A 26254-nucleotide genomic window follows, 5' to 3' on the forward strand; every position below is an offset into this window, starting at 1 on the left:
TGCCATTCGCAATTTAGATTCTCGATAGTCGGTAGAAGAATATAGCCCTAGCCTATGAAGCCATACTATGCAAGAGGCAGAACATCGCCACCAAATACGTTTCCGATGACTCCCGAGGTCACCGCGACCAAGAACCAAAGTCTCTCTTTCGACCCTCATGTCTCAAGTCCCATAAATGCCAAATGCCGACACCCAACCTCAACCCCCTCACTCCAACCTCTCACTCGGAAACAGCCTCCTCTTCCTGTTCCTCCCACTCAGCAAATGCGCAAACTCCGGCGCCACAAACCCCCTGTTGGCATTCCCACCCCCACCCACAGGCATCGGCACCGTATACTTACTCATCCCGCCATCCCCCCTATAACTGATATGCTGGCCATACGCATCCACCGTCGGTCTACCCATCGGCCCGTTAAACATGGGTCGATTATGGTTGACCTTCATATCCCTCGCGCGCAGTAGACCAGCCTTCCTCTTTTCGACTTCTTCTGCGTCGGCGATGGCTTGGAGACGGGCTTCTTCGGCTTTGCGGGCGTCTTCAGCGTCGCGGTGGATGGGGCCGCCAATGATGCCGTGGCGGGTGAGGGGGTGCGAGATCGAGGGGAGGAGAGAGGTACCGCGGACGTAGGTGTCGGATATGTCGCCGAGGACTTCGAGGCCGGTTGTTGTGCCTGTATACATGCTTGGTGCTTGGGGTAGGCGGCCTGGTATGAAGTTAGCACGTGTCTCATGTCTTCTTGTAAGTGGATGCTACTTGCCCATTGGCATGCCCATTTTCGGTTTTCCGTACCAGAAGGGCTCGATGTTGAGGAGCTGGGCGCGCGCTTTCTGAAGGGTTTTGTCGTCGTCGAAGCGTTCTTCCCAGGAGAGGAGGGTGAGGTCGCGGAAAGCGTGGCGGAAGGAGCGCAAGGCGGTAGCGAAGTCACTGCCGCGGGGGCATAGCTCGCCGTTGTACGGAGCATCTGGTGTTGGGGCTGGCTTGGTGATGATGGATAGCAGGCGGCTCGCTTCGGGGCGCTGGGTGATTTCGTCCCTGCTCAGAGACACTTGTTGCTTGACATCTTCCTTCTCTTCCTTCTCCGCTGCCGGTAAGATCTTGGCGGGCTTGTACTGTACAAGCGCCCAGTACACATGCGGCTTTGTATGGCTCTCCAGTAGCCCAATGTGGTACTGTAGAGGCAGAGGTGCGAGGTCAGTATATGTCTCGCAAGCATTTCGTACGGCCAGAGCTTACGTTTGCAGAGCCATAGGGAGGATTGTCCACGCGTACGAGCAGAATCTTATACTCGAAGCCGTCCGTATCTTGATAGTAGTGATAATCCTCTTTCCAGTGAGAAATCTTAGCCTGTGGAACTTTCTTTGAGGTAGCATGGGGCTTGGATTTCTTGAGAGGTGTTTGGATAAGAGCGACAGGCTTTGGAGATTGGCTGGCCGGGCTTGGAGTGTCATTCATGACTTCAGCAGAGTCCTTCGCCTGGCTCTCACAAGCTCCAGCTCCAGTACCCTCAGCCAACGCAGCTGCTCTTTCTGCCCTCCTACGTAAGAGGTCTTCTTTTGCAGAAACAAAAGGGATGGGCGCAATAGCCGGGGCAGACGTGGCAAAGAAGAAACTCTTGCTCTTCCTCGGCTTTCTTGCAACAACGGGAGATGTCTTCGACGTACCTGATCCAGTCAACCCTTCGATGTTCTCACAACCTTTCCTGAACTTACTGCCATCCGCCAGAGTACCTATCCTCTTAAGCTCTTTCTTCTTCCTCCTCTCTTTCATAAGCACTTCCCACGTGTACTTCCTAGTGCCCAACTTCTTCTTCGCTTGCAACGAGTCGTCGAACCAGTCATAGCTGACTACGTGGATGTTGAGGTCGTGGGCTTGTTGTACAGCGTCGGCGGGTTTCTTGTAAGCCTCTTTACTGGCGATGAGGTGGGTGACGCTCTTGGTGATCTTCGCAGAGTATTTGCCGCCGTTTCGCTCGATCCAGGCTTTGATCTGTTTAGCATCATGGGGATGGGTACCGACAACGGCAATAGTAAGCTTATCCAACACACCCATCGTAGCGGCGCGGTGGTTGGATTGTAGAGTGTAGGAGTGATAGTGTGTAAACTTGCTTGAGGACGTAGATGAGGGCTTATGGTGTCCAGATTGAGGGTGCAAATCTGGCGAGACCCTTGTTGGTCTTACCTTGTGGTGGTGGGCAGCGGTCGAAGTGATATAGCGTTTGCCGGGACCGTGCGGCTGCCATCAAGAGGTAAGAGACGCCGACAAAGCGACTCCAGGCCGCTATTTGCGGCGGCACAAACCACCATTGTCGGAATTATGAGCTGCCTGATTCGTAAGGAAAAAAGGACCAAAAAGAGTATTGAAGGAATGATCAGAAGGATGCTGGGCCATTTGTGTTACATTTGATCATTCCGAAAAACACCTTCAGCTTCGGTAGTCATATTCTAAACCGCCACTACTGGTTCTTCGCCGCCTTGATGAATGCCCGTATCTTATCCAGACTTTGCTTGCCATCTTCTTCCACACCACTGCTGACGTCGACAGCATGCACGCGGTCCCGGTACTCATCGAGTCCAGCGAGCGTAGCTTGGACGTTGTCGGGGTTCAATCCTCCTGCTAATATGACCTTGATACCATCGTCTTTCGCGAATACTGCTTTGACATCTGAAAGATCCAACTGCTGACCCGAGCCGCCGGATCCTGCATCCAGAAGTGGTAGAGCGTGATACCCTCTTGAGCCAATACCAAGGTTATGCGGGTTAAATGCTCTCAAGACAGGAACCGGGACAAGCTTTGCCCACTCTAATGGCTCCTGACCATGAAATTGTACGACGTCTAGATTCAGCAGTCGCTGCTGTTCAAGTACGTACTCTAGTGACTGATTTCGGAACACGCCTACGAGAAGCGCGTGACTATCACTTGACACCAGTCGTGCTGCGCCGTGCTCGAAGAAATCGGTAGCGGTCTTTGATTCAGCAAGTAGCCCTGATTTCGAAACCACAGGCTTTCTGGTCTTGTGTACGGTTTCCGAGATTTCCAGAGCTGTCTCAGCCGTGACTGTTCGCTTGGTCCCTGGCGCGAGGATCATGCCGATAAGGTCAGCTCCTGCTTCGATTGCGACTTTTGCGGCCTCGGCACTGCGAGTACCACAGATCTTCACCATCGGGTTTGATGCTGTTCCCGTCTTCTTGGTAGATGAGCCACCCAGAAGCTCCGCGATGAACTGAGCGGTGTCGGACGCGCGCATCAGCGCTTCACCCACCAAAACTGCGCCAACTCCACTCTTGATGTATGGTTCGACATCCTTGGGACCGGCAATACCGCTTAGCGCACACAAGATTGTCTCTTTTGGAACCATGTTGATTAGACGGTTGGTAGTTTCCATGTCGACCTCGAAGTTCACAAGGTTACGGTTGTTCACACCAATGACTTGAGCGCCCAGCTTGACCGCAATCTCCATTTCTTCCGCGTTCTGGACCTCGACGAGAGGCTCCATTCCGAGTGATCGGGAATAGTCGTAGAGTTTCTTCAAGACTGCTTCATCCAGCATCTTGACGATTAGCAACACTGTATCGGCACCCGCGAGCCTAGCTTCCAGGATCTGGTACTCCTCGAAGATGAACTCCTTGCGCAGGACGGCGGGACGGTTCGGCATGCCTTCCAAGCTTTGTCGAACAGCTTTGAGGTCGTCGATGCTACCCTTGAACCATTCCGGCTCAGTCAGTACGGATATCGTGCTTGCACCGGCCTTTGCGTATAGCCTTGCTTGAGCGGGAGCGCATGCGGATAGCGAGATTATGCCTTTAGAAGGCGATGCGCGCTTGATCTCGGCCATGAGCGACAGCCGGAAGGGCGATTGCCTGAGGCGCTCGGGGAAGTTGATTTGAGGAGGCGCTAGGTTGAGATCGTACGCAGCCTGTAGATCACTGGGCCGTTGGGACGGAATCTCCTTCTGCTTAGCAACCGAGGCCCTGCGATGGTCGTAGATCTTCTCCAGTATGGATGTCTGCTTGTCCTTCTTTGCGCCGGTTGCTGTGCCGTTGGAACCAGCACCGACTGCTTGGGCATGTGCCTCTTTCTGTAGTCGCTCATTTTCGGCCCAGGTGCCTCCCTGCATCTTTAGAAAGTTCCTCACCATGAGCCGACCGTCCTCTGTCAAGATGCTCTCCGGGTGGAACTGCACACCCTCCATAACGTATTCCTTGTGTCGCACGCCCATAACGACTTCCTTGACTTCGGCTTCTTCGTTGGCGGGTATGGTCGCAGTTACCTCGAGGCAGTCTGGGAGAGTGCCGTGGGTGCCGGCGAGGGAATGGTAGCGCGTAACGGGGACATTTTGCGAGACGCCTGCGAAGACGCCTTTGCCGTCGTGCTTAAGAGGCGACGTTTTGCCGTGCAGGACCTGGCCTGTGACGTCTACAGTACCGCCGTAGCTGTAGAAAATGCACTGTCTTGATCGTGTCAGCACTGCCCCGCGTGTTGCGCCCACCGGAAACCGAGAACTCACTCGCCCATGCACACGCCGAAAATCGGGATCTTGCCGCTATAGTGCTTGATGGCCGCATTGCTAATGCCTGCATCCTTCTCAGGGTGTCCTGGACCTGGGCTGATGACCAGTTGTGTAGGGTTCTTCGCGATGAGATCTTCTAGGGTAATCTCGTCATTTCGGTATACAGTCACTTTCGCGCCTTCAAAGACGAGGTACTGGTAGACATTCCAAGTGAACGAGTCGTAGTTGTCAATGAGTACAACGTTGGAAGCAGTGGGGATGGGCGGAGAGGGCGTGGGATTGCTGGGCGAGTGGTCGATCAGTTCGAGGGCGGGCATCTTGGGCGGTGTTCTGCGTCAGCGTTGCCGTCGCGTTGGAAGCCCGGTGGCTGTTATATAGCTTCGTCTGAGTACCCTCCGGCGGTCAGATGGCAGAAAGCGCGCCGGCCCTTTGACGGCGAGGTCGTCGTTTGGATTATATTAGCTGCCGATTAACGGAGTGCGCGCCAGGAGATGTGAGTGCACTTTGGGACGGGAAGGTGGAAAGGATTGGCTGTCAACCAGAGTGGTGGGGTGACTCAATGATGCTCAACATCAAAGCTATTGCAATCATACCGTATACCAAAGTACCATCTCAAAGACCCAGCCCAACCTAGGACCAGACCGCAGTCTGAGTCAAAGGCGCACTCTATTCTTTCTTTCAATGATGCACTATTCAGACATTGAGGCTGCGGAGTTAGCACGGAGGTGGCATGAATCGGTCCTTAGTGCTACGGTGCTGTACCTCATGTCTGGTACAGCAACGCCGCTATTGCGCGACCTTTTGGATGTAGAAAATGTAACAAATTATTCAGATTCTGTGTCTACCAGAGAGCGGGTCATTCTCTCGGTGCAGGCAGACTGCGGACAATTGCTGCATTGCTGGCAGGAGGTAGTTGAAAATCAGACGAAACACCATTGCGACGTGAACCAATACGAGCGAAACTGAATGGCGATAATATCTCTATGCGCATCTGGTCTGTTTCCAAAACATTGAAGTGTGTGTGCAAGGTATTGGGGAGGATCGCAAGAAAGAGCCCTTGTGATGATCCCTGCACGTACTAGCTCGACTTTCGCGTGAGCTTTGGCTTTCGCGACTTTCGTAGCCATTGAAGCCAAACATTCGGCAACACCACCCCCGCGCCTCTCCAGCACCTTCATGGCCTTTGGGTAGCTGATTTCCTACTCGCGCACTGCAGCGCATCCATGGCTCCCATTCAATCCCCCGAGTTCGACCTGGGCAAGTGCCTCAAGGGCGAGCAGCAGCTTGTGTATGTTTACCTGCATCGAGCGCGGCAACGTAGCTGACAGTAGCAGGACCTGGGATATCGCATACCGCGCTCTCTGCGACCCCGAAACCGCGTCCAAAAGCGACGCCCTACGCGCCTTCCTCACCGCCAACGAGAACAGAGACATCCTAGCCCACCCGTGGAAGCCCTTTCCCGACCCGTCGTCGCAGGAGAAGAGCAAATTCGAATCAAAGACCGCGCCCATCAGCGTCACGCCCGCCCAGAGCGAGCACTACGATGTAGCAGAGATCAAGGACGACAGCCTGTGGCTGGCCAAAGAGGCGCAGATATCAGAATATGCAGCGCTGCAGTTGGTCGTCCAGGAATGGCAGGGCAGGCCAACCGCACAGCTGCTAAGTGGACTCACTGAAGAGGAGGCCCTCAGCGTACAGGAAGCCGCTGGAGTCGGGAATCTAGGCGCCTCGACTTTCGTCCCAAACTCGTCCATCATGGCCTCACCGCTCGCTTCCAAGACCGCGCATCTCGAGGCAAAGGACCAGCGCCGCCTCCACATACTCGACGTCTACCATTCGACGTGCGCGTCCATCATACGCATCAGCCAGCTTCTGGTCTCGTGGGGCTGCGCGTCCAACTTGCGCAGCCAAACCATCTACGGCAACGACTACCTCAGCATTGGCGCCGGCTGGATTGAAGAGCTGGGACAGGCTATCGCAGCAGCGCAAGATGGTCCCTCAGGCGGAAAGGCCCTAGACGAGTTGCTCAAAGCATTCTCCAAAAGATGCGACGCTTTGGACACCGGCTATGGCTGGGACGTCGACGAGTCGATACTAGAGCCTGCGTCAGAGAAATGGGTCGTCGCGCAGACTACGGAGATGCTGCATATCCTTCACTTGGCCTTGGTACACGCAGACCTGGTCGCGAAGGACTTCCTACCTGCGGCTACCATCGAGGACTGGCTCAAAGCCTTCAGTTTCCGCGGCTTTTTCCGCGAATTCCCAGCAGTCACGGCTCGCCAGGAACCTCTCATCCCGGTGATACAACTGCTGACTTCACTCATGTCTCTGACCATCTTGAAAGTGGACAAAATCATGGATGATCTCGAATCCGGTAACTGCAACGCCTGGGACTCCTCATCGTATATTCTCAACGGCACAGTTGTAGAGAGCATTACCACGATCTTCGGAGAGGCCAAGTTGCTGGGCGCCAGTCCGGCTACACCGCCAACATTCGCCTGGGCTATCCTGACTTGGAGGCTCACAACTCGTGCGAGCTACGAGGAACAGGAGCGTGACCGTCTCATCGAAGCGTCAAACGACACAGGGAACACGGAACCTCAGACTTCACCACTCGAAGAGGCTGCTTTGGTCGTGGCTAGACTTGAGAATCATGAGCTCTTCGACGGCAAGATGCCTTATGAGGAGCTGGCCAACATTAGCTCAGCAGTGGGCGTGCTAGCTATCATCAACCAGCTAGTCGAGACCAGTCTGCCAGCATTTGGAACATCGATCGACCAGATATCACAGGATAGGATTCGTCTACTGTTCCTCCAACTCATCCGTGCCGCAGTCGGCAGTGACATTGTCGCGTACAGCCCGGATCTGATAGTAACAACATACACAATTCTCACCGGTGACAACTCCTTCCGTAGATGGGAGAATGGCGAGATTTCTCGTCATGCTGATCCGGTTGTTGCGTATTTCCTGGAAGACGAATACATCCTTCGACCACTGCTGCTCAACGAAGCTCGCCTACGCTATCCCTACGAGATGACGCCCTTCCTCAAATTCTGTAGCGCATTGACTCGCGGGGACAAGACCATGCAGAACGGCATGCCTACATTTATCGAGAAGCTTGGGAACCACAACCGACTTATGCAACGCCTCCCAGAAGGCTTCAGGGATTATGCATTGACGCGCGAGGAGGAGAATGCCAACTGGGTCGAACTTACAGCCAATCTTCCACTCTTCTCGACTGGAACCCCTTCAAGCTTCCGTGGGCAACGACGGTTATTGACCTCCGGCAGGTCGACACAGTCTGACGGCCTGTCTGGAATACCTGCTGGCACAGAAGGAATTATCGTCGATGATAGCTCACAGCCTTATGTGGCGGTATGGCATCATCACCACTCTACACTTTCGTACCTAGTCGAGCTGCTTTCAACATACCCTGTAGGCAGCAGTAAGGTCGAAACCGCCACGCAGCAACCCGCATCTCGCGAAAGCGTCATCGAGATCATCGGACTCTTCGCCGACTTGATGCATTCTTCTTTACATGCTTCTGAGGGCATCTGTTCAGCGGAACTTCTGGAGGCGATCAGCATCGGTGCTGAAAGCAGCCAGGATACTGTCAACATTGTGCTTGCCATTTTCGAGGAGGAGCTGCTTCACCTCTGCCAGGAGCCTAGTAACGAGGCTTCTCTAGAGCTTCTGGTCAACTGCACGCACTTCCTAGAGGCCTTAATCATCGTCTCACCACATAGGGTGTGGCCCTGGCTCGCTAGGAGCAGGTTGCTAGAAGGCGACGGCAACGGAAGCTTGGCGACTATTCTGATCGGAACTGAGATGGTTCTTGGGCGATATGACTTCCTCATAGGATGCATTCGACTTTACAAGGGGCTCGTCAAGGATGCCGTTGAGCGATCGGTGTCTCGCAAAGTGCCGACAAAAGCACTTAGTCGCTTCAATGCATCTGCGCCTTCAGAAAGCGGAACGTCGGATAAGATCATGAGCACCATCCTCTTTACATTCGGCCGGACCCTTGCCAGCATATACGAGAGCTCTTTGAACTGGAAATACTCCCAACCCAACCACCGTCCTGAGATCAATATCGCTATCTGCGAGGTTTTCACAACGATCTTGAACCTTGCGTACAGCGTCGACGACGAGCCCAAGCTATCTGCTAAACTTGCCAAATCTATCGCGCCCATCGCTGAGTACCTTACCCAGCTATACCTTACGCGATCTGGTGCAGATCTTCCAACGAACCCGCTGATGACATCTCTGGTTACTGGTGTCAGCCCCAGTGACATCACGTTGCTCACGACCTCGAGTGCTTTGTGGATGCAGCAGACGCAAACTACTGTGGCCTTCGCCGATGTCCTTGTCAGGGTTGCAATACTACTTAACAAGCCCTGGACACACCTGGAGCAGCAGTTGTTCAAAGCTACGCCATTATTAGCACGACTATATGCGACCAGTGACAAGTGGAAGTCGCAGGTCGTGCTCCTTTTGGAAGCTCTTGTACGCGGTGCTGTTCGGGTCGCTGGACAAGAAGACTCAGCAATGGCAGACGGAGACCCAAAGCAGACTGCCCGGAAACAGATTGAACAGCAAGAACCGCCTTCCCTACTTGGTCACCTTGGACCACGGACTGCAAAGAACTTCTTGAGTGTGCTGTCACAACTAGATGAGCCATTGCAAATAGTCGACATTCAGACGAACGTCTGGAACTTGCTTTCGGCTGTAGTAACGTGCAAGCAGCAATGGTTCTCGTTGTACCTGCTCACTGGTAGCACACCTCGTGAGTCGATTCGCTCCAAGAAGGATGCGACCCATGACTCAAGAAACAAAGCTCTCCTCACGCGAGCACTCGATTCGCTTTCTAGCATGGCTTTGCCCGAGAAAGACGCGAGTGGGATTTCATGGCCTCTTTACACTGCCATGCTTGAGTTTGTTTCATCAGCGCAGAACAACTGGTCGTGGGCGATGGGTGACCTAAGGCAACGTAAAGACTTGATCCAGAAGCTGCTTGCTTTCCTGAAGTGGATGGCCAAGCAACCCAAACAACCAAAATTGAGCAGCAATAGCGAGACACTGGAGCGCTCTTTCCAGAACAGGTTTGCGTCGTTAGCATGCGAAGTCATCGCCATGTACCTCCACAGCTCGCGGCAAGTAGGCGACATCACTGTGCTCAAGGATGTCGTGCCGAGTCTGACATACCTGGAAGATACTGCTTTGGAGCTACCGTCATACAGTACATCCTTGCACGGCTATCTCAAACAGAACCTCGAGCAACAGTATCCTGGTGTCTCATTGGGAAACCTCAAGCGAACCACACTCTACCCGGAGACCTTTGGGCGCGCCTTCTTCTACGACATCGACCTTGCTCAACAGCTTTTGGGCTTCAACAGCAAATGGACAGGTCCTAGAGAAGGTACGGGCTTCGCTGCCGAAGTGGAGAAGGCCAACTACAACCTTGGCCTCGTTGAGTCTCAAGTCCTACTGCTCCAAGGCTGGAAGCTACTGGCTCTTGAGCTGAGCCAAGTCGTAGCAAAGGATGAGCGCATAGTCAAGGTCCTTGTCGGAGTCATACAGAAGTGCATGGTTGCCAATCAACAATCGAATCTTCCGGAAGCGTTGTTTGGCCAGCTCATGGTCCTGCGAGCAGATCTGGCTTTCGCACTGCTTAAGAAGCTGGTGGAGGCCAAAGTACGAACAACCGAGGCACGCCAACTACTCGCTCCAGTATGGAACGCTATCCGCACTTCTACGCCCGATTTCGAGAACGTGTTTTCGACTGATGCTGTGCACTACTACCGGTCTCTGCTACGAATCCTGTACCTCGCCCTTCATTTCCATCTCATCGAAGACACGGACACGTCAGACGACGCATCCTTCCGCTCCTCTTTCCGCGGCACAATGCCCACGAGCCACAACAAATACACGGAACCCATCTCCACCCAACTCCTCGAGATCCTGTCAGATACGGTTGCAAAGGGCTTCCGCAGCCTGGCTAACCAACTCCACGCCGAACCCGCATCCGTCTCGCCATCTGACTTCGCCCTCCTCACTGCGCTTCTCCAACGTATCATTGCAATCCCAGAGATGTCAAAGTGGCAACAACAAGCCGCTCTCCTCTTCGCCAACAGCAACACCGTGCGCTACGCCACCAGTCTATTCTCATGGGCCGACCGCCTGACAATCTCCCACAACGGCGTCGACGACCCCATCTACGGCGAGCTCAGCGTCCTCTTCCTACTCTCTCTATCGAGCATCTCAGCCCTCGCCGAGACCATGGCCGTGGAAGGCATACTCAGCCAACTCAACACCGCAAACATCATGAACTACTACCGACGCACCAACGGCATGGGACCCTTCGACAACCCATCACGCATGTACAGCATCTGGACAAAAGGCATCCTGCCCCTCTGCCTCAACCTCCTCCTCTCCGTCGGCCCGCCCATCGCCGCGGAAATCTCATCCTTCCTAAACCAATTCCCCGAGCAACTCGCCCGTTCAGCACTAAGCATAAACTCGAACCCTTCGTCCCGCACATCAGCCACAAAAATCACACTGACCGTCGCCTCGGAAGTCCACTCCCTCTCCCTCATCGCCAGCATCCTCGAAAACGTCCGCAAACAAGGTCCCAAGTTGGGTATCCAAGCCAACGAAGTCGCTCTGCTAGACTGGGACAAGGAAAATATCAAGGAAGACGTTGAGAGCTGGTTGAGTCGCAAGAGTGCGCTGCGTGAGCGTATTGTTGCTGTTGATGAGCGCGAGCTGGAGATGCTGAGTAGCCGGAAGGAATCAGGTGAGGATGCGCTGAGTGAGCTTGAGATGAGGGTGTTGGGTGAATTGGAGGATGCGGGGAAGTGTCTTGGTGTCGGGAATGGGAATGGGAACGGGAATGGAAATGGCAAGAAATAGAGGGAGGGGGATTGTGTAGGATGATTTGTAAAAGCGCTGGAGTTCTGGAGCGGGGTTTTGAGATTAGTTGGTCGTCGGATCTAGGATGTGGTAGTGTAGTGTACTTTTAATGTTACTTTCTTGCATGGTATCTGTCTTTAGTGGTATGAGTTCATGGTGTCGCTGGGTACTGGTGTACAAGCAAAGTCGGGCTTCCAACTCTGTTTCGTCCCATCTCACATCGAACTCCTTCTTAAATGAGTAACTTGTCGCGAAAACCGTGGATTGTGGTGGTTTTTCTATTCACTCTCCCGATCCGTCACCATCACCCTATTTTATGAGTCAAGTCAACATAGTCCCGATTAGGCAAGTCCTCCAAGAGGTGTAGATTGTAGCAACTTTCACTGGCTTCCAACCATGCTGAATCATCTCATCTTCATGCTCGACATTTCTGGGTATCATGGTCACGAATGGGGGATAACATGAAATTTATCATTTTTATTGATCTGACACTACTAGTAGATACCGACAGCCATTGAGGCCGACATCGATCGCCGTGCAAAAAGAACCATGTTCTTGCACATATACCATACTTGCACCACACGCGCCAGACGGAGTAGCTCTAGCGCCGACATGTCTGACAACTCCCGTACTACGTGCCATGAGACAACAACCGTGTCATATCCTATACTAGATGTTCATGCCTTTCCTAAGCATCCACAATAGACCAGCCAGATTCTGCATCGCTGACTTGAGGCGTAACGCCACAGGCCAGGTCGACGAAGCTACCATGCTCGTCCTCAGACTCGGTCTCGCTGTCAGTATCGACGAGGGATCCGATATCGGGAAAATCGATATACTCGGCCGGCTGAGATTTTGACGCTTCTTGGACCTTCTTGAAGTGCACCTCGGGACCTTCTTGGACCTTCTTGAAGTGCGCCACGGGACCTGCTTGGAGGAAAGTGGTCGGAGCGGCCAGACCCTGGTGCGATGGGTGCGACTGCCTGTGCTGTTGGCGGTTATCAGATGGGGAAGACATGGTTACTTTGACCGTGGCCGGTTCCTCCGTCGGCTTGGGTTTGGGGTCCGCGTATTGAAATTGAATTCCGCACTGATAGAACATTTTGTCAATCACTCCGCTAGGTACCTCCGGAAGCTTGAATTTGGAGTCCACCGCTTCAAAGCGAATTCCGTTCCAAGCGAGTATATTATCCATCGTTCCGCGAGGAACCTCCGTAGGCTTGGGCTTGGGGTCCGCCGGCTGAATGTGAATTCCGTACCAAGTCAACATGCTGTCCATCGCTCCGTCAGGTACCTCCCACCCTCGGGCGATGAAGTAGAGCTCTTTGATCTGCTTGTATACGAGGTTGATATTCTCGAACCGCGGTCCGCTAATGATGAAGAATTGAAGAAGCATCGTGTTACCAACGAACAGGAAGTAGAGCTGGAAGGGCGTTACCCACCGGGCGCCATACGGGAGCTGTATTGGATAATCAAACAACAGCTCTTGTATCAGTCTCCCTACAAAACAAAAATGCAGGGATGCGGGCATGATTTTGATCTGTTCCGTCTTGCGGGAAGGGGGAGGAGGGCGAAGGGCCTTGGGTATGACGAATGGTGCCACACTGAAGATGATCGCAAACATGACCACCAAGATAGAGGCGTGGATGTAGTCGAAAAAGATCACAACCCGCTCCGCAGCCCATTTAGCTTTTTTGACCTTGCGGCTGGCGTCCCGCATTTCTTTGATCTCGCGTTTGAGCTTCGCGAGGACCTCGCGTGAGACGCTGACTTTATTTGCACGCTTAGAAGAACCGGATGGGTAGACTAGGCGGCATGGCTCGGCGGACTCGCAGCGCAGAGCGAAGCCGAACGGTACTTTGGGCAGGGCTCGACTCGGAGGAAGCGTTCCGCCAGTGTTGGCGCTAACAGGAACGTTTTCGGTGATGGGAGATGGTTTCTTATGCGTGAACGCGCTGGAAAGTCGGTTCCAGAAACGACGAGCCTGCTGCTGCACGGCACCCAGAGCTCCCTCAAGTATATGGCGAGAGCGATAGCTGGCATCCGCCCAGAATGTCAGCACAGCCTGCTGTGTGGTTGGATCCTGTATCACCACTTGTGGCGTGTACTGCAGTCTACCACAGTTCTCCATTGTCCAGTCCATGACCTGCGTGCGCATGTCGGGGTACTGAAAGCCGAGGCCGTAGAGTTCGTAGTTGGCCTCCTTTAGACCGCGGACAAGACAGTCTTCATGGGTCTCCATGAAGCCGCGGTTTAGTTGGCTAGAAAGTAGCGAATCCAAATTCTTGTACAGTGCATCTTCTGTGAACTTGGATGTTGAAAGCACCAAATACTCGTCTACCGCTTGTTTATCTCGAGGGTGTATGGTGTTCGCGATGCCGTGGAATCCGACGTAGACAGCTGCGAATGATGATGCGAGGTAGATGGCGCATGTCAGTAGAATCGCGACGCGCGGAAAGGCGCGTTGGAGAATGGGGACGTATGCAGGATCGGATTCTGTTGATTCGGATGCAGCGCAACGGCCCTCACGTCGTGACTGACTCCGAGTAGGCGCCTCGTATTCTGGTCGAGATGGCATGGTGCTGGCTCCCACACGGGTGGATGGCGTGGTAGTGGACGCTGATCGTTGAGCCTTGTGGTAGTTAGCTGCTGTGGTGTAGGTGCAGCGGCGTTGTGGGTCTGCGTCTGCGGAAGTGAGATCGGTGGAATTTCTCTTCGCAAGTGTGGTTGAGGGGTGGGCCAATCGCGAATTCTTATGTAGACGTGGGGGAGCGTATTTGAGTACCACGGATGAGGTCGCCAGGGACCAAAGACCGTGCTTGACCAGGCAGCCCTTAGCTGGTATGCAGTGAATTGCCTAGAGGAGAATGTGATAGAAGCGTTGTCAGCACTCGTTTGGGGGGCGCTCGCAGAAATTCACGGTGAGTAGACTGGGGAATGAAGACAAGAGCTCGATCGCGTGCCGTTGCCTGTTGAAGACTGGAAGGCGCGATATGGTCCCAATGCCTGCATGACGAAAGGGCCCACTCCAGGACCGTACTCGAGCGTTTGCTGCTGAACACCAAACCAACGCGACACAACGTAAAAATGTGTTCAAGGTGTGTGCTTCTGATTTGGAGGTCAGACGCCGTGCCATGGCTTCAGAATATGTTTTAGGACTACTTACTACTTCTTTCTCTGCGGCCTCCTTCGTGGCGCCTGCCCAATGTCTTCTATGTCTGACGCAGCTTCCACATCTTCTGCTTTGATCTCATCGACTTCAGCCACCACCTTCTCTTCTTTCACCATCGCCTCTTCGCTGCCATTGGGCGCTTCTAGTTTCACAACAGCTTCTTTCTTGATTTTTGTGCTCTTAGCTACGACTGCTGAAGGACAGAGACCTCTCTCCGCCAACTTGCAATCGCCACACTTCCTGCCCACAGGCAGGCATATCGTCTGCCCAAAGCCCACGAGCAGGTTATTAATGTCATGCCACTTGTCTTTTGGCAGCCATGACTCTAGCGCTGCACGCGTCTGTTCTGGCTGCTGAGTCTTGTGCCAGCCCCATAGGTTGGTGATGCGGTGGACGTGGACATCGACACCAATGCCCTCTGTTTTGCCCCAAGCTGCGCTCATCGTCAGGTACCCCATCTTAGGTCCGACACCCGGTAGTGACACCAGCCCTTCGATAGTATCTGGAATTTCGCCGTCGAATTTGTCTCTCAATATCTCGGCCGTTTGCTTGATGTACTTGGTCTTGAGGTTGTGGAAGCCGACTTTGTTGATGAACGCGTTCAGTTCGGGGGGTTCTAAGGCGAGGACCGATTCGAGATTGAAGCCCTGCACTATGTTAACTGGGAATAGGAATATAGCTTTGGATCACATACCCCAGGCATCCTCTCCTGCATACCGCGCATGACAGGCGCTAGTACGGTGTCTTTGGTCTGGCTGCTCAGCATCAACGCTATGAGCGTCTGAAACCGTCGATCGCGAGGCGATCTGATGTCCTTCGCCAGGCTCTCGCAACCCATAGTGTCCACCGGTGCGAGGTTCTCGTTCCGCATCTCTCTCGTCAGAGTATATATCTCCTCCCAGTTCGCAGGTGGCTCCATCGTGATAGTTCCATCGCTGGTCTTGATCTTCTTCGCAGGCGCACGACGCGCTTTCTTGACCTTGGCGACTTTCTTCGGGGACGCGATTGCAGTGATTGATGTCTCCTCTGCCTCCTTCTTTACAAGGATTGGCATATCCTGGCCTCTTTTCCTCTTCATAGGCATTCGTCGCGTCTCACCATCTGAGGCGGAGTCCGCTGGCGCAGAGCTGAGGTCTAAATCTGATCCAGCATTCTCGTCGCTACCTGGTTCGCGTTTGACTGGAGCTGGCGCATTGGTCGCGCTTCGTGTCTGACGTAACGCTCGTTGCGTGCGACTCGCTGCGACAACGCGGGACGCGTCTCGGGAAACTCGTGATGTTCGCATTGGATGATCAATTGGAATGCGCAAACAGCATGCAATGAGCGAATGATCTTTGCGACAGATTATCTGAGCTCGCGGGCTGATGCGCAGCTCATAGTGATAGTGATGACGAAGACGCGGCCCCTGGAAGTGGAAGCAGCCAATCAGCGCGTTTCAGATGTAATGGGCTACCGCGCTGGCACGTGAGAAGAAGCTCCCGCACATGACGTCAATTCTAGATTGCGATTGAAAGCAGATTTGCGAGAACCCACGTCTCTACAACTTACCTGATCGGGAAACTGGCGTCTGGACTGAGATGGCGCCTGCCATGGGCACGATTCAACTTGCTCCCATTGGATTCTTATGGCTGGATTGACACCTCTAGAACCAAGTTTCTAGAGGCCAAATCCAGAGTATTTTCGTCGCTTTCAGCATGGTACTTACCTCCACCTTGAGATGTAGCATACACAGTTCATGAACTCCTATAGCCCGAAAAAGTCTAAAGTATGTAGGCTTTCAAATAAGTAACACCAGCCTCCTGCCGGTTAGGAACTCCCGCGCGGATGGTTGCGCCGAACAGATGGGCCGTGCGGGAAGCAAGCTAATTTGGCTCGTGTGGAGACGTCACGACTTCATACGCAACACCAGCTGTCGTTCCCACCTTGTGTCACCCATTGGCTCAACCTCTTGAAATCTATAACATCCAAACATAAAGTCTTCCGTGCGTGTATGCTACATTTTCCACGGCAATAATCGCCACACCCGCAACACAGAATGCTACGCGAGCAAATGAAAGAGGTGGACCTACTGATTCTGGGCGCTGGATGGACGTCCACGTTCCTGATTCCGCAACTGGAGGACACCGATATCACGTATGCCGCAACCACCACAACCGGAAGAGACAACACGATCCCGTTCAAGTTCGACCCGGAGTCTGGTGATGCGGAGCCATACAAGCGCCTGCCAGCAGCGCAAACCGTAATCATCACTTTTCCATTGGTGGGGCACTCGCAGTCAAAGACCATCGTAGGGCTCTACCGCTCCGTTCACGGTGCAAAGAACAATTGGGTGCAGCTCGGATCCACAGGTATCTTCAACAAACTGCCCAATGACTGGTCCGCCGATGACGCGCCATACGACAAAGAGGATAAGCGAGCGGTTGCGGAAGACGAACTGCTAGCGCTCCACGGCTGTGTGCTGAATCTATCGGGCCTATACGGCGGCGAGCGCGTCCCCGCGAGATGGCTGCCTCGCCTCGGGCAGTCCAAAGACGATGTTGCTAAGCGAGGCGCTGTACACTTCATCCACGGCGAAGACGTCGCAAGAGCGATAATCGCAACTCATCGGAAGTTTACGCCGGGCAAGCGCTGGATCATTGCTGATATGCGCGTGTACGACTGGTTCGACCTCATCATGAGCTTCAGCTCCATGACCGAGTCGTCCATGACTAAGGAGGAGGTGGAGACGCGCCAGGAGTTCGCTAAATGGGTGGGCGAACTCATGGAAGAGCAGGGTATCCGTGCTTTACCGCGCGATATGGGTGCCTTGGGTCGGAAGCTGGACTCTAGGGGATTTTGGTATCATCACGGGTTGTGGCCCCGACACAAGCGGCTAGCATAGTGGCTCGGCTCGAGAAAATTTGGAGAAGAGTCACAAGTCAAATCAAGTGTGCGAGGTCGCGCGTAATTGACATCGACTCGATAGGCTTGTTCGTGTGGTCCAAGCGACATACGGATGCCTTAGAGGACGCTTCCGTGTTTTCTCAGGTAATTGCAATGCTCTCTACTGGTCTAATTGCGCCTATGTGCTCGGCCTCCAACGCCGCTGTTACATCCATAGCATACAGTCATGAAAACACCTCAAAATGAACCATAGTTACAATATATCGCAGTCCGAACATCTTCTTTTCTGCGCTGCCATAAATAGCTGATATCCCCTTCCGTCTCTCCTAATATCTCAAACTCTCAGACCAAATTACTTTCACCATCACAACTTTCAAAAGTATCTTGAACTACCAAATTCTCCACCCACACACACTGCCTCAACACCACTCACACACCCACAACAGACACCCTCCACATACACCAACATGTCTTACTCCGCCTACACCGCAACCCAAAACCAGCGCATGTGGAGTACAGGCTTGCAGCAGTGGATCACCATCTCCGCTCCAAGGCCAACCTACCCACCCCAACAATTGAGCATGCCACAACAAATGAGCATGCCGCAACAAATGAGCATGCCAAAACAGTTTCCTCCTCCTGGCGTCGCTGCTACTAACTGCTTTCCTGCTGGTTTCGCCCCCAACCAGCAATACCCTTATCACATGCAGGGTATGTCACAACCCGGCGCCGTGAGCACTCCTGGCGTCGCTGCCACAAATTGCTTTCCTCCTGCTGGTTTCGTCCCCAACCAGCAGCAATACTTTTCTCACATGCCGGGTAGGCCACAACCCGGCGCCGTGAATGCTCCTGGCGTCGCTGCTACTAATTGCTATTCTTCCCCCTACGCACGGCAGCCACAGAGGTTTAGTCAGCCTGTGGTTCAGACTGCTTTCGTCCCAAAGCCTATGTTTCAGAATGTTAGAAGGAACTTCACGCCTATGTTTCAGCAGCAGCAGAGTAGTATCATCGATGCTACTACCCATGGCCAAAGTTTTGACCTCACACGGGATGATTACGGGGAGGTGTCGTCAACATGGCCAACAACTCCCTCCGTCCCCGTTCCCTCCGCGCCTACAAAGAGAAAGAGGCAGTCAGGAGGCGAAGATGAGGTACCAAAGGTACCAAAGAAGAGAGGCAGACCTCCCAAGGCTAAGCCTGTGGGTGAGGTTCAGGTACCAAAGAAGAGGGGACGACCTCCCAAGACTAGGCCGGTCGTCGTAGCCCAGGTACCAACCCCTGACACCACCACGACCACCAACTCCTCATTAGAGGACATTTTCGCGTTCGAAGCCGCCCCGTTTGCCGGCTTCAATACGTACACCATCGACCAACGCGTCGAGGCAGGAACCCCCTGCCGCCTACAAGAGCGTGGGCAAGACAGCGCCGAAGCTGTGGAAACCGTTGACAACCTCCCGGCCTTCTCTTTCCCCGCGTATTCAGCGGCTGAGAGTATATGGGCGGACGCCCCGATGGTCCAAGAACCTTGGATCATGGATGTGGCGCCCGCTGACGACCTCCCGGCTTCCTTTTTCCCCGCGAGTCCAGCGGCGGAGAGCATATGGGCGGACCCCCCGCTACCCCAAGAACCTTGTATCGTGGAGCAGAATTCCTTTGAGGAGCTCATGGATGCCTTTGAAGCTAGAGCTGCGGCGGATGATGGGCTTGCGAATGCGGAAACAGACGAGTTTGTGTGCGGCTGGAACGATAATCTGGAGGATCTGATATTTTGAATAATGGATGAGGTCTTATGCCTCTAATGTCAGGTAGTTATACGGAATAGGTAGTAATAGTCTTAGAAGAAGACGATGAATGCATCTGATGCCCCCCCAATGCCATGAAACTCCACGCTATGCTTGTATGCTATAAAGGTGCCGCGAACGGCTAACACGAAAGAGAAAAGAAAATAACATCCACACCACAATGATGATACAACAAGTCCACCTCCCATCGTTCTGAACAACTACCCGTTTAAACCTCAATATTCTCAAACGGATCCCGATCCGGCGGCAATCCCCTGTAAATAACACTGCCACTCGCATCCAACCGCGCATTCACACTCGTGATCCACACGCGCTTGGTAAACGCACTAGTACGCTGGATCTCATCCTTAGCAACACCCAGGTCATCATGCGGGATCCAAACAGCGGGCTGGATAGCGCGGGTGGCGGGATGTTGGAAAGAGCGCTTGATGAGCTTCTGGCGGGCTTCGGGCTCAATGTCGGCGAGCTCGTCGTCGACTTCGTCGAAGAGGTTGCCAGCGGGAAGGACTTGCGCTTCTGCGTCGCGGATGGGCTTTGCGACGTCGTCGAGACCCTTCTTGAGTGCGTTGGTCATGATGTCTAGAGGGTCTTTGCGCTTCTTGTGGTGGGACTGCGAGCGCGAACTGCGGCGGGAGCGTTGTGAGCGGTCAGCCCAGCTTGAGTTGCGCGCACGATTGTCGGGTCGAGGTGACTGCCCGTAGCCGGCGGGTGGCATGTTACCATCCAGATTGCTGAGCTCGTATGATCCAGGGCCATGGGCTGCCTCGCGTTCCTTCCTTTCCTCGAGGCGGTTTTGTTCGTCTAGGTGTGCTCGTTCGCGCTCCTCGGCTGTCCGCTGTGCGTCTTCCTGAGACATAAGACCTTGGTGTTCGTCCTCCCGTTCCCACTTGCTGGCCTGTGCCCGTTGCCACTCTTCGTCTCGCAGGACCGCCTCGTCTTCGAATGTAATTGGCAAGTACGTGAAGAGAGGCCCGAACGCTCTGTTCAGTACGACCTGGTAAAGCACAGTGAAGACCATAATGATGATCATGATAATAGCCTGAGGGAAACACGATTGCCTCCCCTGCTCGTCTTCCTGTAGGAAGAACAAACCGATCATGCAGAGCTCGAGGAAGTAGAGTCCAGTGAACAGTTGGTTGACCGCTTTGGGGAAGATGAGACCGTTGGTTTCGGCCTTGGCGTAGCTGACATAGATCATCTGGTACCTGTACGTAAACCAGAAGAGACTGAAGGTAATCAACATCATGATTAGGATCAAGGGCGCGACAACTGAGTAGATGAGACCTGGGTATCGTTAGTTTATGTAAAGGTTCACCTCGATAGACAAACTTACCAATGGCAGCAAAGTTGGTATAGACCGGGATCATGGTACCCCAGTTGATACCCGGTCTTTGCAACACCCTTGAAACCTTCTCGCGCGGTGTGGTGTCCAGGAAACGGAGGAAGATGATGACAACGACAGCACCAATTTGCAGCAGAGTACCGGAACTGATACTGAGCGCTTGCAGAATCATGTAAGAGAAGAAGTAGTTGGCGGCCTTGGGAAGGTTCTGCGCCAATGTCTGGGGAACGCTGAGTGGATCGTTGAGCAGATCGTCGATGGTCGAAGTGATACCGGTAGAGATGGAAACAACCAGGAACAGTTGGACAAATACGAAGGCGAAGTAGAAGTTCTGCACAAGCAACTCGCGTTCGCCAAATGTCGTCGTACCGGTAAGACCAGCCAAGAAGCGCAGGAGTAGGGGCAGAATAGCGAAGAGAATGGCCAAGAAAGCTGGTGGCAACACACCCTGGATCAAACTAACGACCCAGTCGGGGGCATCATTGATGAAACCAAGCCATGGCAATGTTTCGGTCAGAGAGTCGACTTGGGACAGAGCTCCTGTAAAACTGACGGGAATACCCCAGAAGATGATAAGTCCGACGATGAGCAGAATGACTCCAAACATGCGTAGGTAGCGCTCCCACCACTTCATGGTCAAGTTGTCCCAGATGACGTAGTTGGGGTTAACCTCGACGGTTCGTGGGTTCATTTGCCGGGGAATGTGGTGACTCAATGACTGACAGGCCATGTGTGCCGCAACCTGGTGGTTAAATTGAATAAAGGCCGAGTTCATCAGTGGGAAGCGCTCTGGGTGAGCCTGGTCGTCGGCAATCTCAGCGTTGAGGCGGGCAAGCTCCTTGCGGCAATGGTAGATGGTGTCCACCTTCTTGCCAATCAGTGGCAGCGACGGCCACCACGAGAAGTTCAAGATGGGCAGACGCATCGTTTCTCTGTCCTTTGGCTTCATGTATTTTCTCCAGAGAGCGTCCTCGCCATCCTCTTCCATAGACTCGTCGTACAAGCCTGATAGGTCGTACTTGATCTTACTGGCATCCTTGACTTCTAATGGTAGCTGTTCTCCCTCTTTCACGAATGGACTTGGGCTTATAAAGTCACCCTGACCGACGTACATGGCCTTGAGCTTGTTGAGCGGGTGCTTCCATGCAGGTTGTACAGGCTTGTCGTCTTTGGTGTCCGTCTCGGCTGCGGGTGCTTTCAAGTTCGTCTGAGGAGAGTTGGGCTCTGTCACAGTACCTTCAGAATCGTACTTCTCTTTGGTGGCCAATGGAGTGTGGGTATCGCTGCTAGCGGCCCTTTGGTGGTAGTCCGCAGATGTGGGTGACGATGCTGGAACCTCATCGCTGCCGTCGAAACTTGGCTGTGCTTCCTCAGGGTTCCGCGCTTGACCAGCCTGACGGGATTTTCCGCCGAAAACTCCTCGCATTCCACCATAAACGTTCTTGTTGAAGCGATCCACACCCTGGCCGACATCGCGGAAGCCTTTGCCGACAGCGTGCATGCCTTCTCCTAAAAAGGGCAATGGGTTCATGTTCACGCCGCGCTTGCGATCAGGTGAAGTCGACCGCGAAGAAGAGGATGATGATGATGCAGACTCTGCCAGGACCTTTTGGAGTTGTTGCTCGATCTCGTGGGGGTTACCGGCGTCCACACCTTGTTCGTGAATCTCCTGGTTGATTGCGTGGTTCTGCATGGCCTCGTCGTGCTTCTTTTCCGCCTTGGACTTCTTCTTTCCAGCTTCCTTGGCGGCCTTCTCCTCCATCTTCTTGTGCTTTTTGGTGCATGTGATGATGAGATTTGTTTCGGCCGCTTCAAGGCTCCGTGCGATCTTGGTACGGTCGTTGACCTTGTCCATGAGATCGTCATAGTTGCGGTTGATCCAGATGTCTTTGATGCCGCCGGGGAAGACATCGTAGAGGGCGTCGAGCGCAGGAACCGTGAGCCACTTCTCAGGAATGCTTTGCACGAGAATAGTGGTAGCAGATGCTCGGATGCGATGCTCGGGCCTGGTAAGAACGGTCTGCCTGAGGCGCACGAATTGCCTCAGCGCCAAGTAGAAATTGAAGCACACCCAGCATACGACCGATACGGCAATGATGCAGTGCGCCCACAGACGATGTCTCTTGTTCGGGAAGGCGACATTGGGCCAGGCGAAGGAGTCCAAGCCCGAGACACCGGGCTCGTCGCCCTTTCGGTTTATGGGTAGGAGGACAGGCAGGATAATCAGTGCCATGGGTATGAAGATGCGGAGCAGCAGCTGCAGGTATTGGAGGAAGAGGTAGCCATCAACGCCGGCGACGCGGATAAGCTCCTTGTCGCTGATGGTGAAGACATTGCGGAATGAGTCGATGGCGGTCGTGGGCGCTGCGATGCGCTTGGCTACGGGAACGAAGGCGGTCTTGTAGTAGCTGGCAACGGTTAGCACATGGGGGTATGTAGGCAGGGAAGCGGCGTCGCATACTATATCTTGTGGAACAGACTCTGTCGTGCCGCCGCCTTGTCGGCCTGGTCTGCATCATCTACGGTCTTCTTCTTGGTGACTCCCTTGTGCAGCTTCCAGTTGCCACTCAGAATCAAGAAAACAACAATCTGGATACCAAAAATGGCGGCGGCAGTGGAGAGCGACGCGGCGAAGTTCTCGATGCTCTGGTTCCGCCGCGACTCTGGCGATGGTTTGTTGGGGTCGGACATGGCTCAGAGCGGTGCAGGTCGCGTATGCGGTCAAGTTGTGAAGCGGAACCCCTGTCTTAAGCGCAGATGGCCATGGAAGAAGGGCAGGGAGGAGCAGCCGCTGTTATTTGCGGTTGCAGATAATTATTAGGGCAGTAGAGTCGCACAGAGGGTGTGAATGAGAACGTCAAAGAGAGGGTTCATTATGAACTTGGAGGTGACTGGCATGGCGCACACGGCGACGTGTTTCAACCCTCGCATTCCCTGATACGCGGTCAGTCGGGGGCTTGGCGGCGTCACTGGCGCTGGTGGGCGCGCTACTTTGCCAACCGCCCGCCGTTTGAGCCAAACAACCGCTGGCCTGGTCTTTAATCTGAAACTACACACAGCCGTTTGGCCTAGGCCCTTTCTCTTTGAGGCTGACAGCGACACAGTGATTTTGTTGCGCGCAGCAGAACAACACTGCTTTCACGATGGCATCTGTTGTGCGACCCGTCTCTGTGGGTAAGGAGCATTAAGATTGAGGCACATGCATGGATCCGATCTGAGCATCCCTCCCCGTCCTCGATGACGTTCTGCTACCAGGAATCCGCTCCGTATTGCCGTATTAGACTGCGCACGCGCCAGCCTGTTCCCACCTTCTATGAAGAGCTACGCGCCAGCGCCACACTGAGGCGCACGCCGAGCCCTTGACTCAATTGGCCGAACTTCAACACTCACGCCACACGTGCAGATCAACCAGCCCATAGCTTGCACTATTCTGAAGACTTCTAGTATTCGTCTTGACACTTGCGCCTTTTCTTTTGTCTTAATGCGTGTACATTTGTATTCGACTGTTCCTCAAGGCGTCACCTCATTTCCCAACAACCTCCCAATCTCCTCCGCAATCGCCAACGTCTTCTCCTCACTCAACTTCTTGCCAATCACCTGAACAGCGACCGGCGCGCCATGATACGCATCAGGGTCATACTCCGCCTGAACACTCGCATCCAAGTCACTCAATGGCTTGTAATCCGCCCGCTTGCCATCAACCTTGCTATCCGCAAAAGTAACAGGAACGACGACGCTTGTAAAGTCAAGCAAGTTAATCGCAGACGCATAGCCATAGTACTTGAACTGGTTGTGTCGGATGGCAGCTGTTGGACTGATGGGTCCAACTATACAGTCAAGTTCGCATCCAAGCTCAGCCTCGACCTCCCGCCATTTGGAGAGATACTGCATCTGGTAGTCCCACTTTTGTAGATGGATGTCCCATACATCGTTCAAGTCGGCTTTTTTGATATCAGGGTTGAGGAGTTCTTTGATGTTAGGGATTGGTGGCTCCCCGGAAGCTTTGATGTCCCTCATCACATCCTGTTGAACGATCAGCTATGCGGAACTGCGTGAAATCAATTTCGAGGATCTTACCGTGCTACCATCTGCGCCATAGATCTTATTAGCGAGATCATGGGCAAAGTCGTGCTTGTATGGGGTCCACGGCACGACTTTGTGTTTGTTTTGTTTCAAGACTTCAACTACCTGCTCAATCCCGCGCAGTACCGGAGGATGTGGGAGAACCTGTACTCTTAGCGAACGCCATCATGCCGTGGTTCTACGAAACTCACGTTGCCGTCACAATTATAGTATCCGATAGTCAGACCAGATGAACCCAACTTTGCTTTGACAGCATCTTCCAGGTCAGATCGCCAAGGCATTGGGACGACTTTGGAGTCGTAGTTCCAGGGCTCTTGCTGAAGCACCGAAGTGAGGAAGAGCCTCAGGTCTGAATAGTCAGTCTATCTATTGACACGAGTTTGGCTAGATCCACTTACCGGCTGCAGAGTGCGCTATGGGTCCAACGACACTATGAATAGTCTCCTGTCCCTCCATACTATTTGCCATTTTCGCATACGGCATACGGCCATGACTCGGACGAATGCCGTATAAGAAATTGAAAGCCGATGGAATCCTGATGGAGCCGCCAATGTCGGTGCCAACACCGATAACGCCTCCACGAATACCGATCATAGCTCCTTCACCACCTGAACTGCCTCCGCACGACCAGTTCTTGTTGCGTGGGTTTGTCGTTCTGCCGATGATGTTGTTGACTGTTTCGCAAACCATCAATGTTTGCGGGACACTTGTCTTGACGTAAAAGACGGCACCGGCCTTGCGGAGAAGTGCCGTGAGGATAGAGTCTTCTTCATCGTACTTTCCTAGCCAGGAGACGTAACCCATTGATGTCTCTTTTCCCTGATCGAGCGTGTCAGTTGTGCATTGAGTGCTTACCCAGAGAGAGCCGCACAGATGAGAAGAGAACAGTTTCATACCTTAATCCGCAGTTGATCTTTCAGCGAAATGGGAAGCCCATGCAGAGGGCCAATGGGCTTGTTATGCTTAGCATAATACTCGTCTAGACCACGCGCCTGTGCAAGAGCCTCTTCGGGGAAGAACTCATGTATACAGTTCGTCTATGACAAGTCGTTAGTCGATGCATCTGTACCTACCCTAGATCCTAATCTCACCAGTTGCTGTGCTATAGCAGCTCTTTTACAAAACGCAAGCGTGACATCAGCCGATTTCAGCTTGCCCTGTGCCAATTGTGCGACGAGGTCAGTCGCCGATGACTCGGTTATTTCGATTTCTTTTGCAGAAAGCAGGCCTGATTCCTTCGGATACGCAAACACATTGTTGTCGCTCGGAGGTGTTCGGATCAACCAGTCTGAGGGGATAGATTCGGCAATGCGCTTTCGTTTGTCGGCAGCAAGCTGCTCCCAGTTTGAACCCATTGTTGATGTGCGTGCGCTGTTTGCGGCGATGACAGAAGTTTGGTATGAAACACAGTCTGTCTAATGCTCAGAGAGACACCTGTACCGATACTGGCGCCGGACTAAAGGGCGATGATAACGCTCATACGTACTGCGTTTATCAGGATAGTCGCTTGCACCTACCGCATCAGGACTTAACCCCACCTTGCGTGCGGAGC

At 53.5% G+C, this 26254-nt stretch overlaps 6 protein-coding genes across 6 annotated transcripts; 2 read left to right on the plus strand and 4 right to left on the minus strand.

The window, feature by feature from the left end:
* Positions 1 to 207: 207 nt before the first annotated feature.
* On the minus strand, positions 208 to 2050 carry J4E87_004429 (uncharacterized protein; the record flags this gene model as incomplete). The annotated part of the gene is made up of 3 exons (XM_049376050.1): positions 208 to 682; positions 791 to 1170; positions 1235 to 2050. The coding sequence occupies 3 exons, from the start codon at positions 2048 to 2050 to the stop codon at positions 208 to 210; spliced, it is 1671 nt and encodes a 556-aa protein (XP_049234259.1).
* Positions 2051 to 5731: 3681 nt separating this feature from the next.
* J4E87_004430 (uncharacterized protein) lies at positions 5732 to 11420 on the plus strand (the record flags this gene model as incomplete). The annotated part of the gene is made up of 2 exons (XM_049376051.1): positions 5732 to 5796; positions 5843 to 11420. 2 exons carry the CDS (start codon positions 5732 to 5734, stop codon positions 11418 to 11420), a joined length of 5643 nt encoding a protein of 1880 aa, XP_049234260.1.
* Positions 11421 to 12108: 688 nt separating this feature from the next.
* J4E87_004431 (uncharacterized protein) lies at positions 12109 to 15877 on the minus strand (the record flags this gene model as incomplete). Its single annotated transcript, XM_049376052.1, has 4 exons — positions 12109 to 14277; positions 14341 to 14350; positions 14587 to 15239; positions 15287 to 15877. 4 exons carry the CDS (start codon positions 15875 to 15877, stop codon positions 12109 to 12111), a joined length of 3423 nt encoding a protein of 1140 aa, XP_049234261.1.
* A 750-nt stretch (positions 15878 to 16627) lies between these two features.
* On the plus strand, positions 16628 to 17473 carry J4E87_004432 (uncharacterized protein; the record flags this gene model as incomplete). The annotated part of the gene is made up of 1 exon (XM_049376053.1): positions 16628 to 17473. The coding sequence occupies one exon, from the start codon at positions 16628 to 16630 to the stop codon at positions 17471 to 17473; it is 846 nt and encodes a 281-aa protein (XP_049234262.1).
* Positions 17474 to 19485: 2012 nt separating this feature from the next.
* On the minus strand, positions 19486 to 23310 carry J4E87_004433 (uncharacterized protein; the record flags this gene model as incomplete). Its single annotated transcript, XM_049376054.1, has 3 exons — positions 19486 to 20561; positions 20611 to 23027; positions 23081 to 23310. 3 exons carry the CDS (start codon positions 23308 to 23310, stop codon positions 19486 to 19488), a joined length of 3723 nt encoding a protein of 1240 aa, XP_049234263.1.
* An 819-nt stretch (positions 23311 to 24129) lies between these two features.
* On the minus strand, positions 24130 to 26057 carry J4E87_004434 (uncharacterized protein; the record flags this gene model as incomplete). The annotated part of the gene is made up of 6 exons (XM_049376055.1): positions 24130 to 24642; positions 24697 to 24846; positions 24894 to 25051; positions 25101 to 25521; positions 25599 to 25739; positions 25794 to 26057. 6 exons carry the CDS (start codon positions 26055 to 26057, stop codon positions 24130 to 24132), a joined length of 1647 nt encoding a protein of 548 aa, XP_049234264.1.
* Positions 26058 to 26254: the final 197 nt, after the last annotated feature.

The sequence above is a fragment of the Alternaria ethzedia genome (assembly GCF_023757985.1).
Source record: "Alternaria ethzedia strain BMP 0044 chromosome Unknown scaffold_8, whole genome shotgun sequence".
In the NCBI taxonomy this organism is placed as follows: domain Eukaryota; kingdom Fungi; phylum Ascomycota; class Dothideomycetes; order Pleosporales; family Pleosporaceae; genus Alternaria; species Alternaria ethzedia.